Below are 22726 nucleotides of genomic sequence, written 5' to 3'. Positions count from 1 at the left end.
GATCACAAGCAAATGAACTTCTTACCCTCTTTCCATTCACGTAATTCTTCGGCGCACTTTCTTCCTCTGTTCATAGTGACAAGAAGCTCCACGCTTATCACAATCATTAGTGTATAATTGACATCTTTGACACCTCAGCTCTGACTCACCAACTCAAATCAAAACCACTGCCCTATTATTCTCATTTCCAGCCACTCATGAGGTCAATGCTTAGAACAAATCCTTTGTGATATCCTTCCTAACTAACTTCACTACTTACGTTAATGTTTTTTCTATACTTGTATGAAAGTGGGGATGGAAAAAGGAAGAGGCAAAGACAAGCTTAAGGATGCTTTGACCACACAGCACAGTTGGCTTACAGGACAAAACACTGAGTTTTCCTGTCTCCCCTGCTGCCATCCCTCTTGCATCAGGGGTTCCTGTCAGGGACGGCGTGTACCAGCCAACTCATGCCTGGCCAACATGCCATATTTCCATGTCAACTGAATGTCTTCCTTTCCAAAGAAACTTAGGAAAAACTTCCATTCCTATGCACAATGCACAGGAGCAATGTAGGGAGCAGGCAGCATAGCACAGTTCTTGCCAACAGGGTTAAAGGCTAAAAATACTGACCACTATTTCCTGCAGACTGATTGAATTTTTTTCCATGACTGAAAGAGCAGAAATGGAAAAATGGCTAAAAATATTACAATTAATAGAAATAATAATAATAATAATAATAAAACTAAAAATGACAAGGAAAATAGTCTTGAGTCATACACTGAGAGGTGTAAACATCAACAACATATGAAATACCAAAACACCCACAAATTATAAACATAAACAATTCATATCTCCACTTCCCTGCCTTTAGGGTTATGTTTTGAAATTGTTCTTTCCCAAATGCAAAGGAGCTAAAACGAGCTAAACAATTATGACAACAGCTGCTCTTTCACCAACTGATTCTAAAAAAATCACCTCGAGCCAATTTCTAAATTAAAATGAGGCACAAGCTACCAACTCCTGCTGCTGTATTGAGATGAGAGAAGTCAAAGAGAAGTCAAAGAGTAGTCATAGCGTCTTCCAGAAGACATTATCACAGAAGGATGGTGGCATTATCACAAGGCTCAATTACTCCGAGCCACAAGAAGCAAAGGCAATGTCATCCCAGTTGTCAAGAAAAAAAATGTTACAGGTTTATCGAAGGCAAATATTATGAGGTCTTACTGGAGCAACAAAGTGACAAAAGATAAGGGGATGGTATAATCTTTGCAGCTAAGCTCATCTGCAGTTCTTGAAAATGACACAAATACAACAAAGAAACAGTGATATTTTAATGTTGTTTGTAAGACGCACAAACTGTAGACTTGGTACAGAAGGCATTCCTTTAGCAGCTTTGTTTTGACCTTTAAGCACTATCCTTTCATGCTTTTGGGAAATTAAATATCAACAGAAAAAGCAAACAGTGACAAAATGTTCTGTTTGACAGCAACAATTGGGAGAGCTGAAATGAATTATGGAGGCACGCTCAAAATGTCCTTGCACCTTTTAAATTTGTAACTCAATTTTTATGTGAATATGGCAGTTAGTACAAAGCTGGCATAGAGCACTTATGTTACGGAGCAGCTCTTTCACCTATTTTCAATCTAGTCCTTGCATCTGACCATTTTCAAAGTAATGTGTTGTTGTTTTTTTTGTTTTTTAAGCCACTTAACACTGACCTATTAATCATTCAAGCATAAAAAGGCACCTAACTCAAGGGATGAACCAGTGTTGCATCTACACATAACAAACAACTTAGTTAAATTATACCTTTGGGTACTTTGTTACTAGCAAAGTGCCTAAAGTTTAATCCCACTTTTTTCTTTCTTCAACACCAACAAGTTGATTCCCAAAGAGCTATTAGCTATAAACTTGGTATATCTCTATGTGGTGTGCAGTGTGTCTTAAAAAAATTTGAGGAAAACAGATAAGTGCAAGATAAAAGGCATGACAGGCGTAAAAAAAATTACTGAAAGCAGATGATGTGTGAAGTGTCCACAGACATCAGGAAAGCACGGTGGAGGATAAGTCATGGTTTGGCACTGCATTTAAACCAGTGGTGCTGGGGATCTTGTCAAAATTAATGGGAATTATGTCATCATCAGATTTTGATCCACTATGCAATACCATCTGGATTGCATCTGACTGGAAAATGCTTCATTTTTGAACATGACAATGATCCCAAATACACTGCCAATGCAGTAAAAGCATACCTGAATAGAAAACACACACACACACACACACACACACACACACACACACACACACACACACACACACACAGTGGAACACTATCAGTCATGGATTGGAATCCCGAGATCGTGGACATCAACATTATTTACGCAGTGTGGGATCATCTTCTAAGAGAATGGAACAAAAAGGCAGCCAACATTCAAAGAAAAGCTTTGGAATAGTCTTCGAGAAGCTTGGAGAATTACTCCTCAATACTATGTAAAGAAATAAAAAGAAAGCTGCTTAAGAGAGTTCAGGCTGTGTTGACGAATAAAGATGATCATACCAAATATTGACTTTCAAACTCAGAACTGTTTTTGCTGGGGGGGTTTTGTTTTCTTTTTGCCTTATGTCTTATGCACTGTGATTCCATTTATGTTTGCACGTTTCAGGAAATTGCTTCACCCATTTCCTTAAAAAACAAAACAAAAAAAAAAAAAACAACAACTTAAAGAAATGAGGGGTAGCTCAAGACTTTTTTTTTTTGCTCAGTAATATATGCGAGGCTGGAAGGGATAGTTGACCATAGACAAAACTTAAAGCTAACCATGACCGCGCGTCAAAGCCTGCCATTACAGCAGCGAAGATGAAATGGTTGCTTGCCATAAATAGAGCTTTACACCTTTAACAATATACAGGCATCAAAAAGAAAGGGGGGGGCAGAGATAATATGCTGAGTAGTAGGTCAAGATGACAGCAAACTCACTGGCTCGACAGAGACGCTGTCAGCCCGAATTTAGAAATATTACTGGGAATGTTCGCGCGCGCAGGGGGACCTGCCTGTTGATTCATCCGCGTTAATAAAGCCCCAAAAATTAAAAAATAAAATAAAATGTGGAAAAGTAGCCTACTCCAGCACAATTCATATCACTGCCATCCAAATTGATTCACAACGTCTGCAGACGGAGAAGCGCTGCCGCACTCGCAGTTTGTTTACAAAGCGCTGTCACAATATTCTTTCGCAACGGGCACCTTCAGTGGGACAAGGCGAGGACATTCACCTCTTCGGGGGGAGAAAAAGAAGCACATTCAAGCGAATTAAACTGTCACACTCACCTCTGTGGATCGACTGAAGTTGCTGTCCTTTTTCATAAAATGTGGGGTGAGGCTGCAGAGACGTGTGCAACCTACAACATGGACCTCTCCGTCAGTCAGTTCCCAACAGTTCGCTTCACAGTTCACTGCGCGCTCTCTCTCTCTTTCTATCTCTCCCTCTGTGTGTGTGTGTGTGTGTGTGTGCGTATTTCTCGCTCGCTGACAAACCACCCACTTCCGGCGGTTCTTGCACGTCTGTCAAGAGTAACAGTTTCTACTGATTTCTGCCCTGATGACGGATTTCGGGAGGTTCTGAAAGCGTTTTGACATTTAGTAAATACACACATAAAATAAATCAGTTACAGCTGTGTTCTCCATGTTGAAACTTCAGATTTGTTATTTTATGTGCATGTTTCATCGAGTCCGATTTTATAGCTAGGGTACTCAACACGGCGTTTAATTTCAACTTTGGAACAATGCTTTGGGTCACGGTACATATTGGATGTAAAGATCGCCTGCCTAAGAACCAAAAATACCAAAGGAAATAACAATAATAATCAGAGCTCTTCTCTGCTGCACATTATACGTGCAGATCCGTTGGTTAGATTTTGCTTAATCTCCCACACGATAATAAATCTCCCACAAATTGAAGAATGGCGACACCTGCTGGTGAGAATTTAGCATAACGTTCTAAAAACAGCAACAACAAAGCGAAAGAAACTTAAAAAAAAAACCTGTATATATTGTTTGCATCATTCATAGCTGTCTGTATTTTTAGTATAAGGGCTTAAATGAATATTTAAATGTACTTTTCTGAAACTAAACTGCCCCGTACTTGACTAAATGTTTCTTTATTATCAATTTAACAGGCTGTGGTCTGAGAGGCTGAGACAAACAGGAGGTGGCAGAGACCAAAGATAAACCTGCCACAAATAATTAGAGGACAGTGTGGCCTCGGGGAGCCATCTAACAGAGAGCCACACATTATTGTGTGACACTAAATAAAGAATACGGTAACATCAAGTGAACAGTTGCTCATCACTGAAGAACAAACACTTGTTCATTTTAAGTGTATCATAGCTACTTTATTTATCTCATAGATAAATAAGAAGTACCAAAATCCATATATTCATAGGTTACTGCATGTGGACTACTGTCTTTCAACTACTGGTCTGAAAATGCTGTGAAAATAATGTAGAAAAACCTTTAACATTTAAGTCATTCAGTTCTTTCCGTGTTTTTAATTCAAACAAAAAAATAAAAGAAGAAGAAGGAGGAACTATCAGATAGTCTATCAGCTATACATTGATGAATACTTCCTTCTTAAACATGATTTTTTTTTTAAATCCAGTACATTAATTGTAAAGATGTATTCTTTACCTGTGACTTAATTTGAAAAATTCCAGAGTTTGCTTTTCAGTTGTAGCTGAATATAATCTGAGAAATCCCCTGTGATGCTGTAGAAATTAATGGCTTCATTTTTTCACCTGCTTGTCAGAGTGTCATCATTTTTAGCACTCTCTCTCTCTCAGACACACACAGACACACACAGCAGCCACCACACATACAGCTTCATTGATTCTCCAGATTGACTGGCTGCGGTCCAGAATTGAAGGGTGACAGTTGCTTCCTGAGACAGCTGAGTCAGCAGCTGCTGTCGGTAATAGCTCTACATCGTAACACCCCCTCATCTCCTCAAACCAGCCTGTGTTCATTTCCTATCCTCAAGGCTAACCAAATATACACAAGACAGAAAGTAACCGAGTGTGACAGCATGGCAGAGACTTAGTGATCTAGAATATACCTCCTTCCTTTGTTTGTTTTGCCGTCTCTCTCTGTTGTCATGTATTTGCAATTGGGCCCTTGGGATTCCAGGCAGCAGCAGGGCTGTTGTTCACATTGGTATTGTTACACTTGAAGATGCAAACAAAACAATGTGGGGTTTCCAGGCAGGGAAATCCAGCAATCATGTGCCGAGAGATCGTTCATCAAAGACAGAGTGAAAAACTCTCATATTGAAAATGGGAAGTAAAATAACAGCTCATCTCTCATGAATTCACAGAAGTCTTTTTTTATGGCTGTATAAATGTACAATAGGTTGCTGTTTGTCACAACTGTTAAAACCTACCTTGGCACAGTTTCATTAAAATATGTTCAGCCCTTTTTAGAATGGTTGCCTAAGTTTGTCTTATTTATTCATAGTGCCAAGCAAATAAATACATCTAAAAGAAGGAAAGAAACATAAGTTTAAATATTTTGTACAGCCTAATGGTTGTTTCGGATTTATTCATGTACACTAACCTACTTACACTCAATAAAAGAGTTCATCAAATGCACTTCGTTGTGGTTTTTTTTCTTCATCAGAAGAGGGTTCAGCTGTTTCGTGGAAATTTAAAACACTTATTTATTGTCTTTTTTTATCTGGAGTTTGTCTTTGTTTCCTATGTTATTCTTGGTTTTCCTTTAATACTGGTACACTTTGAGTATATTTTCTGCAATGACGTCTCACTTGTTTGTGGGCCTGAAGCAGTTCCTGGAATTTTAAAGCCAAACTTATTGGACATTGAAATTGACTCGTAAACATGTTTTACACGTTTCCACTGTGTTGGGTGAGTTTTCTCTCTTTATCTGTAGTAGCTGGACTCATCAACTTTGGCTTGTGACTGTTTGAGTTGAGTTGAACACCATTAATCTAAACCATTGATAAATAATGTTTATATCAGAGTCTGTCCCTACCATGTGAAAGTTTCAGCAGTAAACAAGACTCATCAGGCCAATCTTCTGTTGCCCGAATTGTAGCCATGCTTCCCTGTTTTTCATGGGCAGGAGTGGCACTCAGTCTAGTCTTCTACTGTTGTGGCCCATCTGCCTCCAAGTTTGATGTGTTATGTGTTATGCATCGCTTGATTTGGTGATCACTTGAGTTGCCATCGCCTTCCTATTAGCTCAATGTATTGAGGGTATTCTCCCGTGACGTCTGGTATCAACAAGATATTTTTGCCCACAGAACTGCTGCTCAGTGGATATTTTCTCTTTTTCAGACCGCTCTGTCTAAACTCTCGAGATGAGTGTGTGTGAAAAATCCCAGTAGATCAGCAGTTTCTGAAATACCCACATCAGCATCTCCTGCAGCAGCAACCAAGAAACATTCCAATTTACTTCCTTCCCCAATCTTACGCTTGATTAACTAACTTAACTTTAGTAGGTCATCTTGATCATGTATATCTGCCTAAATATACTAAGTTGCTACCATCTGATGAGCTGATTAGATACTTGCATTAACGAGCAGCTGAACAGGTGTACATAACAAGGTGGCCAGTGAGTGTGTACAGCAATAAGAAAACTAAAAACAATACACAATTCTATAATGAAGGGTCTCTTTCATTTTCACAGCAGAAATATGCTTACCAAGGTAGAGAGAAATCATATTTGTTAGTAATTATAATAAGATTGAACTCTGTTCTCTTGAAATGTCCCAAGTTAGAAAACTCTGACCTACAACCAATACACACAATAGTAGTACAGTGAAACACACACAATTCAGTGGAAGTCAGCAGTTACTAACGCCTGCTTTTTTATTGCACACATCTGTGTGTACTCCACATTCCTTCAGTCCTTCAAGATTGCTTTTATAGCTTACCCAGTCGATGCAGCATATACGTCTTTGTAAGTGCCCCAGTAAACTTATTACAAGCAGTTTAGTTCATGATTAAAAAACCTAAAGTTTAATTACAGAACAAACCTTTACAAAACACTAAACTATCAGTATTTCTGAATCTGTCATGGTCATGGGTCTGTGACCCAGTGTTTATGTGTTTTTTGGTTTAATTCATATTCTTTGATTTAGTGTTATTCGTGGTTCTGTTTCCTCGCTCTTCCTAGTTTAGTCATTTGCATTTCTAGTTTTTAGGTTCTTGCTCATTGAGTCTGTTCCCTTTTGTGCTCTGGTTGTCCCGTCTGTGTTCTCCCCAGCCCGTCATGTCTCTTGCCCTTTCTGTCTCTTCAGTCTGTCTTGTACCCATGCCTGTTTCTCCCTCGGTCCCAGTGTCAAGCCCTTGTCTCTTACTCTGTAATTCAGTGTGTTTCCTGTTTTATTTTGACAGTCTCTCATCCTGTGTTCAGTGAGTTCAGTTTCACTTCCTCCCTCGCTCATTGTGTCTGATTACTTCCAGCTATGTCCCCTCCTGTTTTCCATTCTTTCCTTATCCTCTGCGTAATTATGTCCTCCGCCTTGCTCTGCTTGTTGTCGTGTTGCTCACGTTGCTGTGTGTCTCCATATCTATCTACATATATATATATATATATAACTCGCTTATGCACACTCGGGGGCGTCTCCCATTTCGACCTCGGGACTTCCAGGCCATACTCGGCACAGATATTTTTGTATACTATGACAGCCACATTGTTTTGGGGTTCCATGTATGCCCCGCCTGCTAGCATCTTGCACCCTGCTTTTATGTGCTGGACTGTCTCAGGAGCATCTTTACACAGCCTGTCTTGAGGCGCCGGTATATATTAGGTTATTTAGCAACAGATAAGTAAGCTTTGAAAAGAGCATCATAGAAAGGCAGAATGCCTCAGAAGCAAAGACGGGAAGAGGTGTGCAAATCTGCAGAAAAGAGCGTCAAACAATTTTTGAAATTGTCAATTTCAGAATAATTTCCCTGGATGTGAAATTGTGAATACTTTTAATATCTTCATAAGATTGCAAGAATCTGGATAAATTTGCATACCAGATTCAGTTTTGGATCCCTCTGATCTTCAGGCCCTCAGGCAGTACTGCAATAAAAACAGACAAAATTCTGTGTTGTAATCACTGGAATAAGTCCAGAAATCATTGTCTGTGAACACAGTTCACCACAACATCCATCTTTTTGGAACGAAGTCTCATTTAAAATAGACTGAGACAAAGTGGAAAATTGCTCTGTGGTCAGATAAATCAAAATCTGGAATTGTTTTTGGAAAAGAACGTCATATACTTGAGGAGAAGGATCATCTAGTTTTTTATCAGCGCTCAGTCCAAAAGGATACAGTTTTGATGGTAGCGGAGTAAAAGGTATAGACGGGTTTTAAAGCAACATACGTTCCCATCCAGACACTGGTTTTTAGAGAAAGCCTTACATATTTCTAGGTGTTTGTAGGTGCTGAAATGGCCTGTGTCCAGATGTTTCACCAAGTGAAAAAAGTGATGTTTTATATATTCTACTGTGAATAAAATGACTTTAAAAGATTGAATTGTTACTTACAATTTACACAGCAACCCAATGTTTTTGGAATTGGAGTTGCAGAACTGATCTGACTTTATTGGACAGATCAAAGTGAAAAGTATCCTTTCAAGTCTATGGTTATATTACTTGACTGTTTTTAGCGCCAACCTTTCTTTATGATCTTTTTTAGAAAACCTCTGATGTTTCAGCAAGGACAAAGTGCCAAGTGCTTCATTTTTGGCACAATAACTGTGTGGACTTCTCAAGTGTAAGTGTTATTTTAGTTCAGGCAGGTGTGTGATGTGTAAAAAGGAGTTGGTGAAGGTTAAGCATAAAAATATCAGCTACAGAGATACCTGCAGCACTTCTCCAGGATATTAAACACCTGTCTGAAGCATTGTTCACACGCAATATAAAACATAAATAAAAGTAAAAATAGTGTAATGACACCATCCATTGTTACTGGCTTCCTCAATTAGTCTTATGCAATTAAGATGGTGCTTTAATGAAATGAAGGAGCTTTCCATGAACTATAAAGCAACTGTGGACAACTTACACTCATTTATAGATCAGCGTAGGCTGTTTTACTGGCATTCCTCCTTCAAACACAAACAACACTACTGGCTGAGGAGTAATTCATTAAAATGGTTTATTTACATTTTGAGCACAACGCCGTTTTCTAGTTCTGTAACTCTTGCTGATAAAACTGCCAAACTGACAGCAGATTTACACTGTGGCAATAACAGGTGCAGTTTTGAGTTGTCTATTCCACTAAAAATACCACGCCAAATACTTAATGACCCCACCACGCATTGCACCCTGTGGTCTGACACCAAAATATCACAGTTACACAAAGCAAAATCATGTTGTGAAGGTCTACAGAGGGATTGCTGCTTGTGCTAGTCTTTCTGGCACCATTAATAGGAGCCTTCACTACAAGACAAAGAAACATGTGGCTTAAATTGTACAATATTAAAACGAAACATTTCAAACCGTGAGCTGACAAAAACTGCATTTCATAACTTCTCACAATGCTAAAGGAGAAAAAAAAAAACTTTACATGAAAATAATTTCACAATTGTCAGAAATTTCTTGTCTCTTTACACACCTCGATTGGCTGAAACAAATACAAGAAATATTCCAATTTGTGTAAAAAGCATAATGAAAGAGAAACCGTTTTATACAATCAAGATAGGGTGAAACAACGACACCATGCTGCGTTTGGCAGGGACACTGAAAAAGCCTAGCTTATACAACAATTACTCTCATTACATTTTGTCATTCAAATAAAAGAAGACATTATTCATAATTTTTCTAAAAGTAAACAACCTATAACTCGTGCTTAAATGTTTAATGTACTTGAAAAAAAAAGAAAAAAGATCTATTAATTATAAGGAGAACCATTAAAAAAAAAGAGTAAGTGCCAATTCTGTTTCAAAAGAAAACCTTCCAAGACCAACTGCCTTCCCTATTGTGTGAAAGTGAGAAATTTTTTTACATAGAAAAAGAAACAAACTGTACAGGCACACTATGTGTGGAGAGAAAAATGAATCAAGAAATTCTCTAACATAATATGAAACCCAACAAAGAAGGAAGTGGCTGAAGTACTCGATGACTCTTTTCACATAGGCGATGCTACATCCATTTCCAAAGTGAGTGAATCTGCAGATTAAATAAATAAACAAGAATAAAGCAATTAATATTTCAGCCGAATGAAGTACATTTATGCTTAACGATTAGGTCTTATGGTAAGAACATCTTTTGAACATAAAGACATTTTGGCAAGTCCTTTCAAAGGGTCTGACACATGGTTGTAAAGATAAATAAGTGTTTGGGGGAGGAGGTAAAGCCCTGGAAATGTACAAATACAAATGTGTGTGTTTGTAGTACATGTAAGTAGACTCACCCATATGCCCTGGAGTAGCTTCTGCTTCGTTGTGCATCAGGGAGTCAAGGGTCCGGGGTGACATGGGGAACAGGTCACTGGTGTTTCCAGAGTTTGTGCTGTGAAAAACAAACAGAGTAAAGAGCATAATATTAAGTACTATGCCTGGCGATGGCTACACAAATCAAATATGAAATACTATCTGTGGTAAGTGATGAGGAAATGTGATGCAGCTATCAGAAGTTAAAAAAAGGAGCTGTGATTCTGCTTTGATAAACAAAAGATTGGTTATTGAGTAAATAAGTCACTCCTGTCTCATCTCACTCTGGCAGATGATTTAGCATTGCCTGTGCACACAATCACTGCAAAAGAGCAGGGCAAGGGATTTTGTTTTTAAATGTATATAAACAGCATAGGTCATTAAATGCATTTTTTTTTTTGCTTTAAATCAGGCAGTACTGTGCTCAACTGAACAGAAGGCAAACTGAACGGATGTTAATGACAACTAAGGATCAAGTGGATCGAACAGGCCAGAGTCTTTTGTTAAGGCTTCACAAAAAACAAAGTCCCCTTTTTGTCTTTTTTCTCCCACCAAACTCACTTCAGCCGTGTCCATTTTATCATGGAACTGATTTTGAATGTTTTACCTTTTTATATTATTTGAATCACTTGTCACTCAAACTATTATGACATCTAATTCGGACCGTTTAAGCCCCACAAAATAATGTGGATGAGGAATGATAAAGAAATGCCTGCAGGAAACAAGAGTATGGGGTGAAATAAGTGAAAGACTAATGAAAGGCAGGGAGCTACTTTTGTATTAGAACTAGGAACAATGTCTGTATGTTGGACTCAAAAATAGGAATTATGTAGGTGAAATTACTACCCATCAAACACACAAAGTGACAAAATGCACACACAGCCCTACATGCCAACTCCCCCCGAGTGGCCTACCCTGGGAATCCGTTCCCAAGCAGTTCACTGTCCGGCAAGTCCATGAAGACGGAGGGACACCTACGGAGACAGGTCAGGATCTCACTGAGCAAACCTCACCATCAAACCTACTAATACAAGGCGGATGACCCGTTTCTACATTCCCCTCGTGTCAGTCAACCTCACTCTATAAAACTCACCTGCAGCTAACGTCCAACTCCTCTGCCTTTCTCATTTGTGCTCATCTCAGACATTCAGGAAAGATTTGATGATCGTCAATAAATATTAATCGTGAATACCAAAAATTCTAAAATGGGAATTCCATTCATGTTGTTTCCCTGCTAACTGGTAGAATTACAAATTTAGAAGTTTAAAATGCTTCTTTGTGCTTCCTTTCGTTCATCCTTAAGACTTTAATGTATATTTTGAGGTCTAAATATGGTCTAATAAACAGCAACATCAGTTGTGATTAGGGATGGGTATTGTTTAGATTTTGCCCCACTGTTATCAGTACAGTGAACACCTCTTTGAAGCGAATGCTCTAAACCCTAACCATTTGAGATTAATATTAATAAACAAATCTACGATTACACAGTTAGCTGGGTTGTGGTTCCTTTTTACAACTTCTCCATTATTCTATACTGAGTTATAATGAACTCTATATGTGAGCTCTTTGCTGCTGATGTATTGGCATATCTGCTTTCTTGTACTTACGGTAATGAGCACTTTCCATATCATTTCTAGTGAAAACGAATGCTTACATTTCCCACCCCCATCACTAATACTCTATCTGTGGGTGTGTGTGCACAGTTCTGGGGCTTCCCCTGCCCTTCATTTATAGATTCCAAGGAAGAGAGCTCTCTTCTCGCTTGGGACTACAACACATGATAATCTCTCCAGAGAGAAGAACTGACAACATTACAGGTTGTTGATACTTTACGCTCAGCACTGGTGCCCATTTAATACCATATTTTGGTACCCATCCCTATATATGATAAGAGAAAAATCCATACTAAATATTTGGAAATGGCCAGTGAGTCAGATGATGGCGTACAGAAAGTGTGAGACATGGCTATTCGCATGTCGAAAATGAAAATAAATTACTTTCACATGTGCTCAGTGAATACACAGCCAGATGGCCCATGTACAAAGTCAGTCTAAGCCAGTTCCCTACAGAATCTAATACCTGGGTTCACAACCCTTTTCCTGAACATTATGATTCCTCCTTCCTCCTTCTCACACTGAGAGTTAAAACCTCTATGTTGTTTTTTTTTCCTGAACATTTGATTAACATTTGCCACATGAAACAGTCTGAATCTGTGTCTTAATCAGGAACACTCAGTCTTCACAAAAGAAAACATCAACAGGAAGTACAAAAAACTAATATAAGCGTTGGCCACTGTTTGGCATGCGACCATCCTGTAAATATTATCATTCTGAGATACGGAAGAAGGGAGTGGAAGATACTTACGGGGTAACGCAGATGAACTTTGTCTTCAAATAAGGCTGAATAGCTGTTAGGGAAAAAAATTGGAGAAAATAATGAGTACTATTAAAAACAAAACAAATAAAAAAACCCCTAAAAAACACTTGCAATGCTGTTATAAACATACTGAGCAATATGTTTGAGTTTCTTTTTAACTAAATAAAGACTATGAAGAACAAGGCAGTAACTTACTGCTCGTTGAGTCTCCTCCCATCTCGGCTTCAGGAGCTGCTTCTGGCCTGCAGTATTTCCCAAAGGCTTCCTCTTTGGGAATCTCAGGATATAGGTAGACAAGAGGTGAAACCAGGATATTGGTGGCATCCATAATCTTGTAGCCCATGATGATGTCAGCAAACGACATGCTGTTGAGCTGCTGCTTGGTGTAAGGCTCCACTGACTGGATCTGGGTCTTTCCTATATAAACACAAAAAAGTTCAACATCACAACAAAAAGAGCACATGAAAAAAAAAAAGATCATCAAAACAGCATGAAGTTCTGAAATACTCACCACTGATGTCTTTCTCTACCCATGTAAAGGTGATGCCCCCCTCCTTGCTGCTCTCGCTGAAGCGCAGCAGAAAGGTACCGGGAGGTTTTGGACTCAGAATAGCTCTCTCTCTCTCCTTACTGATAAAACCCATGATATACCTGTAGACATATGAAGAAATGAAAATACTCTTAACCCTGTAACACCAAGTTTGTAATATTTAAAACATGAGTTTTTCAGATTTCTTTTTGTCAGAAAAACCTAAATAAATTGCACAAAAACACCAGCTATATTAAAAAAAGATACCAATTAAAACATGTATGCACTAATTTATAATTAATATTTTTGTTTAAATGTGTCATAAGGTTAAATGATACACTCCAGTATCAAACATTTTGAATTTTCTGGCAATTATTTCATGGTTCAGGCTTTACGGCTAAAAGAAAGTCTCTTCCATGTCAAGAAATTTTCTAATATGAAAGGAAGGTAAAAGGCTTGACTGTAAACAAAGCATGACCTCTCACCCTTCATTCCACAGTGCAAGAATGTACTTTTTCACCAGGTCAATAATGTTGTCAAGCCACACCCAGAAGGAGAAGCCTTTGCCTGCCATGTTTTCCTGTGAAGTGGAAGAAAGAAAAAAAAACTCATACAAAACAATAAAATATCACTAACAATAACGCTGAACAATTTAGTGCCATTTGTTGTAGTACCTTGCAGAACTTGGCCCAGGTGATTTGGCATCCAGAGTAGTTGACACATGGTCCTATATAGATAATTAAAGAATTAAATCAGATTCATAAAGAATCGTGAAAAACTAAAAAGACTTTGATATTTTAGGGCTTGTCATCAAACCTAGTAATTTCTCAGCCAATGTGGTGAGCTGTTCAATGGTCAGGCCTCTCTTGGTGGTGGAAGAGAACTGCCAGCTCAACACCTCAGCCACCTGGTCCCATGTCCCCACTGGAGGTTTGGTGAAGAAGTTCACGTTCTGTGCAAAGAACCACCAAGGCAAAATGTTATGAAAACATACACATTTCCTACTTTCTACTCAAACAGATCTTCAACTCCATTGAGTTAAGATCCACCTCATGCAGAGTTTAGTCCCTTTCCACCAGAGGGTGCTGTCTTACCTTTGGGTGGTTAGTGAGCATGTTGTACCACAGGATTGAAGCCCAGGCATTTGGCATCTGGCAGATGTTTGATATAACTACCACAGGCAGGGAATGGGTCTGCAAAAACATGGTGTGTGTAACAAAAAAAACAACATCCATCATCCAAATGTTATTTATACATGATATTGTTTGTCATATATTTTATTAGCTATTAAAAAAAAAAATAGACTTAAAAGTTAATTTAATTTTAAATTAGGATTAACGCATTACTAAAGGAGCTGCAAATTCAAATATTATGATTCTCTAACAAATCACCATTTGCATCAGCGTAAATCTTCAGTGCCAGTGACCCTGCCATTAACTGTGGGCAGGTCAAAAAAAGGGCAAACAGAAGAAATTTTGTGTTTTCAGAATCAGTCCCTGTAGAAGCAGTGTTGATGAAGGTGACTGGAGGCGGACGACTTCATAAATGACTAACTTGTCTGGTGACTAACTTTGTATTGGGTGTCATATAACGAAACTGCATTGTGCTTCGGGAGTGTTTCGAATTTTGCGGATTATTAGTGTTGCTTGGGTTAATAACGAAAGCAGAAATATGCTCCATTTCATGACACACAGTGGCAGTACTCACCTCCAGATCTATCTTCAGGCCCTGGTGATAGACCTCTGTTTCAAACGTGATAAGATGCAGTTCCTCAGTGACAATCAGAGAGGCCTAGAAAACAAAAAACAACCTACTTAAATCTCTTTATAAAACTATATGTATACGAGATAAAGAGGCCTGTTAATTACAGGTTAAAGCAGAATTTTTCACATGCTAAATACAGTTAAGATTCTGTAACGAGCGGATTGTTCACTACATTACACAAGTCCAACAAGAAATAGGACTTACGTCGCTATTGGTCCGTCCACCATTACCACACCTTTGTTCTCGCAGGGTCTGCAACAAACAGGAAGTCAGTGCTCCGCAGAAGGCCTTTATCAGATTACTTCATAGCTTTCAACCGGTAAAACGTTTGACTCACCAAGTGTTTAAACTCTGCTGACAGGCTACCATTGTTGGACTCCTCCATGTTCATAACTTTTGTGTTAGTACCGAGGATGTTAAACTTTCGTGATCTAGTAAAATCATAGTAGAGCACAAAGTAAGAACCTTTTCTAAAATACTACACATTAAAAGCTCTGAGGTTTGAAAGTTTGTTTTTAAAGTCTTACCCTCGAATTGCAGCCACATCACCAGATTCCCTGAAAAATAGAGATGCAATGAGTAAAGCAGTACATTTGCTTTGTCTTTCTATCCAAGTGATCAAAACTTAACAGAAATGTTGGATGATAAAAATATATAAATAAACTCACTTATCAATGCAAACTTTAATTTTCAGCTGGTAATTGAGCTCAGGAAACTTTACCAGTAACCTTTAAAATTTTGAGAAAAGAGACAAGACAGAACAAATTCATCCACTCATTAAAATGACTGTTCCACTTCCCGTTATACAGGACACAAAAAATGTTGCAATAAAATGTATAATCCCAAGTATAAAAATGTACAATCCGGTGTTGTAATCCTGATTCTCACCTGACTTTATTTGTGAACTGCACGCCTGTTTTGATAACCAGAGGTCTGTCCGGATGCATGGGCATGCAAGGCTGTCTTTCAACCACAAAAGCACTATGACACAAAAGCATCACATCAATACATGATGAGCAGTGTTAAAGGTATAAGTTCCCTAAGTAGTAATTTTAAATGTTTCTGAAATTTCACATTTACAATATAAAAACTGTGAGAGACTATGGGAAGCCTTAAACAAGTCAATAACTTAAATCCATGCAGATCAAGTTAAGACAAAAATCTAAGTAGATAAACATCAAATGTACCTCTTCATTAGGTTTCTGAACAAGTCCACAATTTTCTCCTCAAGTGCGGGCCGGTGCTGAATGATGGGGTCTCCTTTGTAGGACACCTTCTGTTGGAGCTCTTCCAGCTTCTTGATTTGCTGACGAATTTGGAGCTGGGACTCAGCCAAGGATGTAATCCTGATTAAAGTAATAATACAAATTGCAAATCAGACACTTGTCTATATGAAGGGAGTAAGAAGAGCAGAGACCAAAGTCCACAGTCACTTGGCCAGAATCATTAATTTATGATGTGAAACCTACTGTGAACATATCTAATAATAGACAGTCAATGATTAATCTCTGCACCAGTTTCCAAGTTTACCAAGTTTCAAGGCGATCGAGACAGATGTTTGGAGGGCCTCCAATACAAGCAATCTGCTGTCTCCTCTTCCAGTCAGCCAGTTCTTCATCTGTCAGGTTCTTCTGTACATAGTCCATGGCAGTCAACAAGCCTCCCATCTCCGTAACAATTTGCTATAACAAAGCAAACACAGCACACATTAAACATTGGCATAAAGAGTTATAATCCATCTGTGGTCCCAACTTTGTATCACTGTTAAAGATTCAAACAATGGCTGTGTTAATATTCAGGTTTAAGACCAAGATTATTCTTTACTATCATTCAGCTAAACATTTAGATGTTTCCAACTATTTATTTATAAGTGACTTATGTATGTATGTATGTATATATATGTATATATTGTACTATTCTTAGTTAGCGTATTGTCTGTCTTGTCTTAATGTTGGTTTAAAATGGAGCACTGTAACAAAAAATAATTTCCCCCAGGGATCAATAAAGTATTCTGATTCTGATTCTGATTTATCAATCTTGCATTTATAATTTTTAGCCAAATTTCTATTTTCACCATTGATGAATGTAACTAGCAGTAGTTGCTTGTTCAGTACACTGCTGTCTGGCAAAATTTAATGGTCAACATATGTGCAGCATGCACAACTAAGGGACATTTGGTTTCACAGATGCAATGCCACATCTATTGCTTTTTGTGCTAGCCAGCAAACTTAAACTGGGTGTGCCAGCTTAAGTCCAGAGGTGTTGTTTCATTTCGATCTAATTACTTCCTAAAATGCCTCTTTATACATTTTTGCACGCCCTGAAATGTACAAATACAAAGGTTTCCCTTTATAAGGCATTATAATGTGTTTCGAATATCCTTGTTTTATAGATGTTACCTAAAGCACTTGACATAACACATGCTTAAAATCAATAAAGTTTAAAAACCCACCCTCCTGAGCTGATCCAGGGCGCTCAGCATCTGCTCGAGCTGGGCCATCTTCTGCCTCGTTGCAGCTGCCTGGCTATTTCCATTTAGATCCTGGGACAACTCTGGGAAGAAGGTGAACAGGTCACCGTTAAATTAACTTTTAGCTGTTAATACAGGCAACACAGCTAAGAAAATTACATCAAAAACATAATAAGGTAATTATACCTCCTTGGCTTTTTAGGGTCTTGTAATTGAAATCAAAGTCATCTTGCAAGTTTTCAAGCATTTTCATCTTCTGTTCCATATCCTGTGGAGAAATGGGTGATAATGTACATACATTTATGCCAAGAAAGACCAATTACGTAAATATGCAGTAAGTGACTCTTTAATGAGAACTAACCTGGACCCGCTTCCTGATGTCTTGAAGATTGTGCTCCAGTATCTGCTGCTTCTCTGTCACTACTGTTCCAGTGGGATGGGCTGCCTGGCCATCCTGCAAGAGAATAAAAGATATACTACGTAGAGCCATTGTACTAACTATATACACCATAAAGTCTGAAGCTAGGTCAATATTGCTGTATGAACCTGTGTAGCAGAGGTGGCAGTCTGCAGCAGCCTCTGTTCTTCCCACAAACAGCGGGCAACAATGCGAGCAATATCCATCGGTTTCTCCAAGTACTTGCTCTGCAGATGCTGTTTAATCCTGCGGAGGTTATGCTGGTAGAGCACGTTGTTCTCCTGCAGGAAACGGCTGTACTGCTGATCTATTTCTCCCAAGAGGTTGTGGAACACCAGTGTAGCATGTGACTCCTTATTGGCAGCGTAAGCCCTTGTAAACGACAGGTAAAGTGATCAGTATGTGCTCATTTCTAATTTTTCCTCATACATTTAGGTCAAACTCATCCCCATTTGCCACAAGAATGAGTACTCGGGTTAACAAGCATACTGACACATTATATCAGAGTGCCCCGATTCCTGTGGTGGTGTTATAAGGAAAGAAGAGGGTGATAATGAATAAATAAAAACATTTTTAAAGCCAAAAAACATTTTGGAAATCATAATGAGTGGCCATCTCCCAATCCAAAGGGAGAGAAAATTACATGAATTAAAATGTAATTTCACAACAGAGCCTAGAAATGTAATTTTTATTTATTTATTAACCTTTATTTAACCAGGAAGATCCCATTGAGATTAAAAACCTCTTTTTCAAGGGAGACCTGGCCAAGATAGGCAGCAGCAGATGTCTCACAGTTACAGAAATTACAGAAACACAGGCAGCAACAACACACATGCAACAATAAGTGAAAGAATACAATTATTTCTTACCAGTCCTGACTCTCAATCCAAGGCGCAAGAAACTGTCGTAACTCCATGGGGAAGCTGTCACTGTACAAGTGGTAGAGTTGCTCCAGGTACCTGGTCTCCAGCTGCTGTAACTGGTTCCACTGGGCCATCTTGACACTCACCTCCTTTGGCCTACATAAAAAATATGAGTGAGACAACATAAATTCTCCGAAAATTCTATGAAAATACAAACTGATAATACATACTGCCACAGTTCCTGATAGAATCAGGAAAAATTAACTGTAGGGAAATAGCTAAATATCAAGTTTTCTCTGAAAACGATGTCAGGCCCATACAAGCTTCCTATTCAGTACAGTCACTTCCTGTTCACCGAAACACTACGCCTCCACCAAGAAATTTAGGCCAACATGAACAGCTGTCAACTCCCCGAGCAGACAGGAGTTAATGATCTTTGGTGGTAATTTTGTCTCGAAGGTATGTCACTGCGCTTTCTGTACTTTGCAATTTGAGTAATAGTGTTTCATTTATTTTCAATCAATCACCTGATATCAGATAACTCTTATCTAGGTTATGTAACTATAACTTTTCCATCAGATCCACTTGAGCGGTTCTCCTAGCCTTCTCACATTTTCAGCTAAAGGTTACACCATTCCCTGAAGAATTTTCTACTGTACACTAACAATAACCAGACATTCAATAAATCAAAAAGGAAGCCATTTCCTTTGTTTAATCCTTACATAACATGTTGGATAGTGTTGCAGTAACATCATTCCACTGAATGTGTGTACTGTGTTCTCTAATACACCTAAAGTTCGACTTTAAATATAGGCAGAGACGTTTAACAAAGCTTTCATGCTTGGTAGCTGCTGACACAGAAATGTACTTGACAAAAAACAAAACTTCACTTTCTGTTTCCAAATGTAAAGATTTTCTCCTGCTGACAAAGCATAGCACCGAAATAATGCTGTTCATGTCTGAACAGGTCAAAACACGGACCTGAATTTCCATCTGTCAAGGTATTAGCATTATTCAAATCAACACTACATAGGTTCCATATTCATACACATGGAGGTGAGTGCCTTCTCAAAAGCGTCATTTTAAAACACCAACAGAAAGTGGATTTCCCAACATTCACTGAAATTAGTGTTCAAGGAAAGCCACTAGTTTCGGTAAAACCCCCCAAAAAACAAAATCACTAATATGCTCACTAACGCTCACTAATATTGTGTTGCTATTTTAAGCAGTGAAGGCACATAATTAACTGTCCCACAAATGTTGCATTTTTCATATGACCAATGTTCCTCTTCCCACATCATATGAAAAAGATGCATTCATCCATGGTGTAGATTTCTGGGCATGTAAAAACCCTGAGAGAATCAAACCAAAGAATAGGCAAGTCTTTATCAGCTCAATAAACAACAACAACAACAACAATAAAACAGTATTTCAAGTTAACCATGACCCTTAGGCACAGTTGTAAGTTTATTGTGTAACCTACTTATCCTGTTTCTCCTGAAATGGCTGGACTATTTTGACATTTACTAAGCCCTTCTGTGAGATCTCTGCAGAATTATACGTGTGCAGTTACAGAAATAGTTGTGTTTTATTTTTAATCAAGAGTAACTTTAGACAAGCAGCTTGTTTATGTCAGATGAAAGGAATCCATAAAGTCTAAACAACTCATCTGTTGGTTGCATAACTTAGACATTTTGCTTAGGTCTCACACATTTTGTGTTCCTTTTCTTTTCACACCTCTATCAATGTCTGAGCTTTAAAACTAAATCTAAAGCTCTCAAATTAAAATCCACAACTCAGAATTAGTTATCATAAATAAACCTGTCTACCCAGCTTGTCCACTGCCCTATGCTCGGAAGTAAGTGGCACAAACAGTGCCAAGCAAAGTGCCATTCATTAAAACTCATACCTATGATATTCCAGGAAGCACTTCCTTGAGACAACAACGAGAAACAGTAAGCATGTCAACCTTCACTGGCAGTGGATGAAAACAATAGTACAACTACATGTGTTATTAGGCAAAAATAAATAAAAAAAAAATACTGATTGATTATGATGTGCGTCCATATTCAAAACTCGTCAAAAGTTAATAATCTGCTAACTCACTGTCCCCAATTAAAGCCTAATTTATTGAATGCAAGCCTTGAATCATAAGGCTAGGTAGTGGGTGTGCTGTCCAACTGATGGCATGGTGATGGGCGTGACAGCTTAAAGAAAACAGAAAGAACTGAACTGAATTTTCCTCGGTCCAAAGGGGCATCCCGTTAAAGCCCACCTTCCCTTTTTAAAGCATATCAGATGTACTCCCATTATTAAACGAGGCGTTAGAGAGTAGACGAGAAAAACAGAGCACACAAACACAAAAACTCTTAAATATTACGTCTGTAATATACATTTTACAAGAAACGAGCAGAACTGTAACACACTTAAAAACGTTATTACCACTTTAATAAATTATATATCACTGTGAGCAGAGGGGGTTTCTCCAACGTGAATAACTAAGAACCTATAAAGTACTGCAAGTCTACCCCAGCAGCGTTATCGATATTAGAAGTAGACGTGCATTAACATTACGTTAAAAATATAAAATTTACACCAAAAGCAGAAGTCGATTTATATTTGCTTACCTGGCTCGATGCCACTTATTTAGAAAGTTTCTCCGCCAAAACAGTAACCCTTCTCATAAAACACACTGACGATAACGGTCAGTGGCAACTTTCGTAAAGATTTTACCCACAAAAACGAGGGAAAGAGCTCGAAAAAAACCCCGTAAGTCTTTATATTCTCTTCCCAACACGAGAAACGCTTCTTCGTCGCGAGTACGGATCTTTCAGTCAACCCATCCCCTACATTGCAGACTTTCCAGCCAGCCAAACTCCTTAAACTATTTTACTGACATTTCCAGCCGCCAATAGTGGTCTTCAACTCTGCTGTCACCAATCACAATGCAGCTTATAAGCAAAGGAGGCGGGACACTAGCTTGAGGTTGGTTGAGGAGGTCCGCTGTATCGCTGTCGCAACTGAGCTGTTCTTCTGTGAACACCCTCCCCCGGGTAAGCCATAGAGTAGACGTTTACGCTGGGTAGCACCGGAGGGAGCACAAACATTTTCACGGAACAGCCAGCCTAGAAGTCATCTGAATTACCGGCAGTGCCGACGTCATCGAGAGTTTAATAACACAAGAGCGCTTCATTATTTACCTTTAGTTATAATTCAACCCTCTGGTCACGGTAGGTGAAGGAACACAAATAAACTTATAAACTGACAAACAAGACAACATTATCAGCCAGGTTCGTAAGAATGATGCCAGGCACTAAATATTATTTAGTAAGGCGTTTATTTATATTGAATTTGTTAGGCATAAAAAGCCTTAAACACAACATAATCAGTCAAGCGTCATTATTTGAATATAAATCAGTAACACCAAGCGTAATATTATGTCACATAAGGTTGCAGTAATGTTGAAGCTCATTTTCTGAATAACCAGCAGCTTAAAACAAGACAAAATAAACAGGGTGACAAAAACACACATTTCTTCTAAAGGAACCAGCGAGTATTATGGATAAAGCACAGGTTGTCCTTGCCAATAAAATAAAATAAAATACAAAAAAATAAAAAGTAAAATAAACAAAAGGCTAATGCTATGAAAATAACATGCCCATGTGAATTCACAGGCCAACGGCTGATTTCTTTATTGTTTTTTGTGATTTCAGCTTCATGCTTGAGTACGTGACATGCACATACGTGTCACCATTTAGTAGTCTCTCCCTTCCTTACATAGACCCCCCCCCCCCCCCCTTTGTCTTTCCCAATGTTCTCTGGTTTGTGCAGTGCTCTGACCAAGCACTCTCCTTAATTGTATTTCCCCGCCCATTGATTACTTTAA

The 22726-nt window shown here is 38.5% G+C and overlaps 2 protein-coding genes across 4 annotated transcripts in view; both read right to left on the bottom strand.

The window, feature by feature from the left end:
- The window catches only part of stat5a (signal transducer and activator of transcription 5a), a 61913-nt gene extending 58459 nt beyond the window's left edge, over nt 1-3454 (bottom strand). For both annotated transcript variants that reach the window (XM_085271792.1, XM_085271793.1), the window contains exon 1: nt 3310-3454. The gene's annotated coding sequence lies outside the window, so the exon portion shown is untranslated. The remainder of the gene's footprint in view (nt 1-3309) is intronic.
- Nucleotides 3455-9127: 5673 nt separating this feature from the next.
- On the bottom strand, nt 9128-21696 carry stat3 (signal transducer and activator of transcription 3 (acute-phase response factor)). Of its 2 annotated transcripts, XM_085271794.1 has the most exons (24): nt 21468-21696; nt 18847-18996; nt 18106-18349; nt 17921-18013; nt 17746-17827; nt 17542-17642; nt 16620-16771; nt 16277-16435; nt 15978-16070; nt 15758-15817; nt 15617-15646; nt 15427-15520; nt 15294-15341; nt 15033-15116; nt 14420-14518; nt 14142-14277; nt 14000-14052; nt 13811-13905; nt 13308-13447; nt 12992-13213; nt 12785-12827; nt 11335-11394; nt 10402-10499; nt 9128-10157 (listed from the first exon to the last, which is right to left on the bottom strand). In XM_085271794.1, the coding sequence occupies exons 2-24, from the start codon at nt 18972-18974 to the stop codon at nt 10117-10119; spliced, it is 2355 nt and encodes a 784-aa protein (XP_085127920.1). In that variant the 5' UTR covers nt 18975-18996; nt 21468-21696; the 3' UTR covers nt 9128-10116. The 2 variants fall into 2 exon arrangements, with proteins under 2 accessions (XP_085127920.1, XP_085127921.1); XM_085271795.1 differs by lacking the exon at nt 11335-11394.
- Between the last annotated feature and the right edge of the window lie 1030 nt (nt 21697-22726).

This window comes from Mchenga conophoros, linkage group LG4 (assembly GCF_057382185.1).
Source record: "Mchenga conophoros isolate Kocher_MC1m ecotype Shallow Benthic linkage group LG4, M_conophoros_male_GT1.1, whole genome shotgun sequence".
In the NCBI taxonomy this organism is placed as follows: Eukaryota; Metazoa; Chordata; class Actinopteri; order Cichliformes; family Cichlidae; genus Mchenga; species Mchenga conophoros.
This window is presented reverse-complemented; position numbering and strand designations above follow the sequence as displayed.

What these genes read in the sequence shown, in the direction of transcription:
- stat3 (XM_085271794.1), bottom strand. Translation starts at nt 18,974, where the DNA reads ATGGCCCAGTGGAACCAGTTACAGCAGCTGGAGACCAGGTACCTGGAG. An exon ending in CTCGATCGCCTTGAAACTTG is followed by an intron (nt 16,436 to 16,619) that starts GTAAACTTGGAA and finishes TACTTTAATCAG; the next exon opens with GATTACATCCTTGGCTGAGT. An exon ending in TGCTCACTAACCACCCAAAG is followed by an intron (nt 14,278 to 14,419) that starts GTAAGACAGCAC and finishes TTCTTTGCACAG; the next exon opens with AACGTGAACTTCTTCACCAA.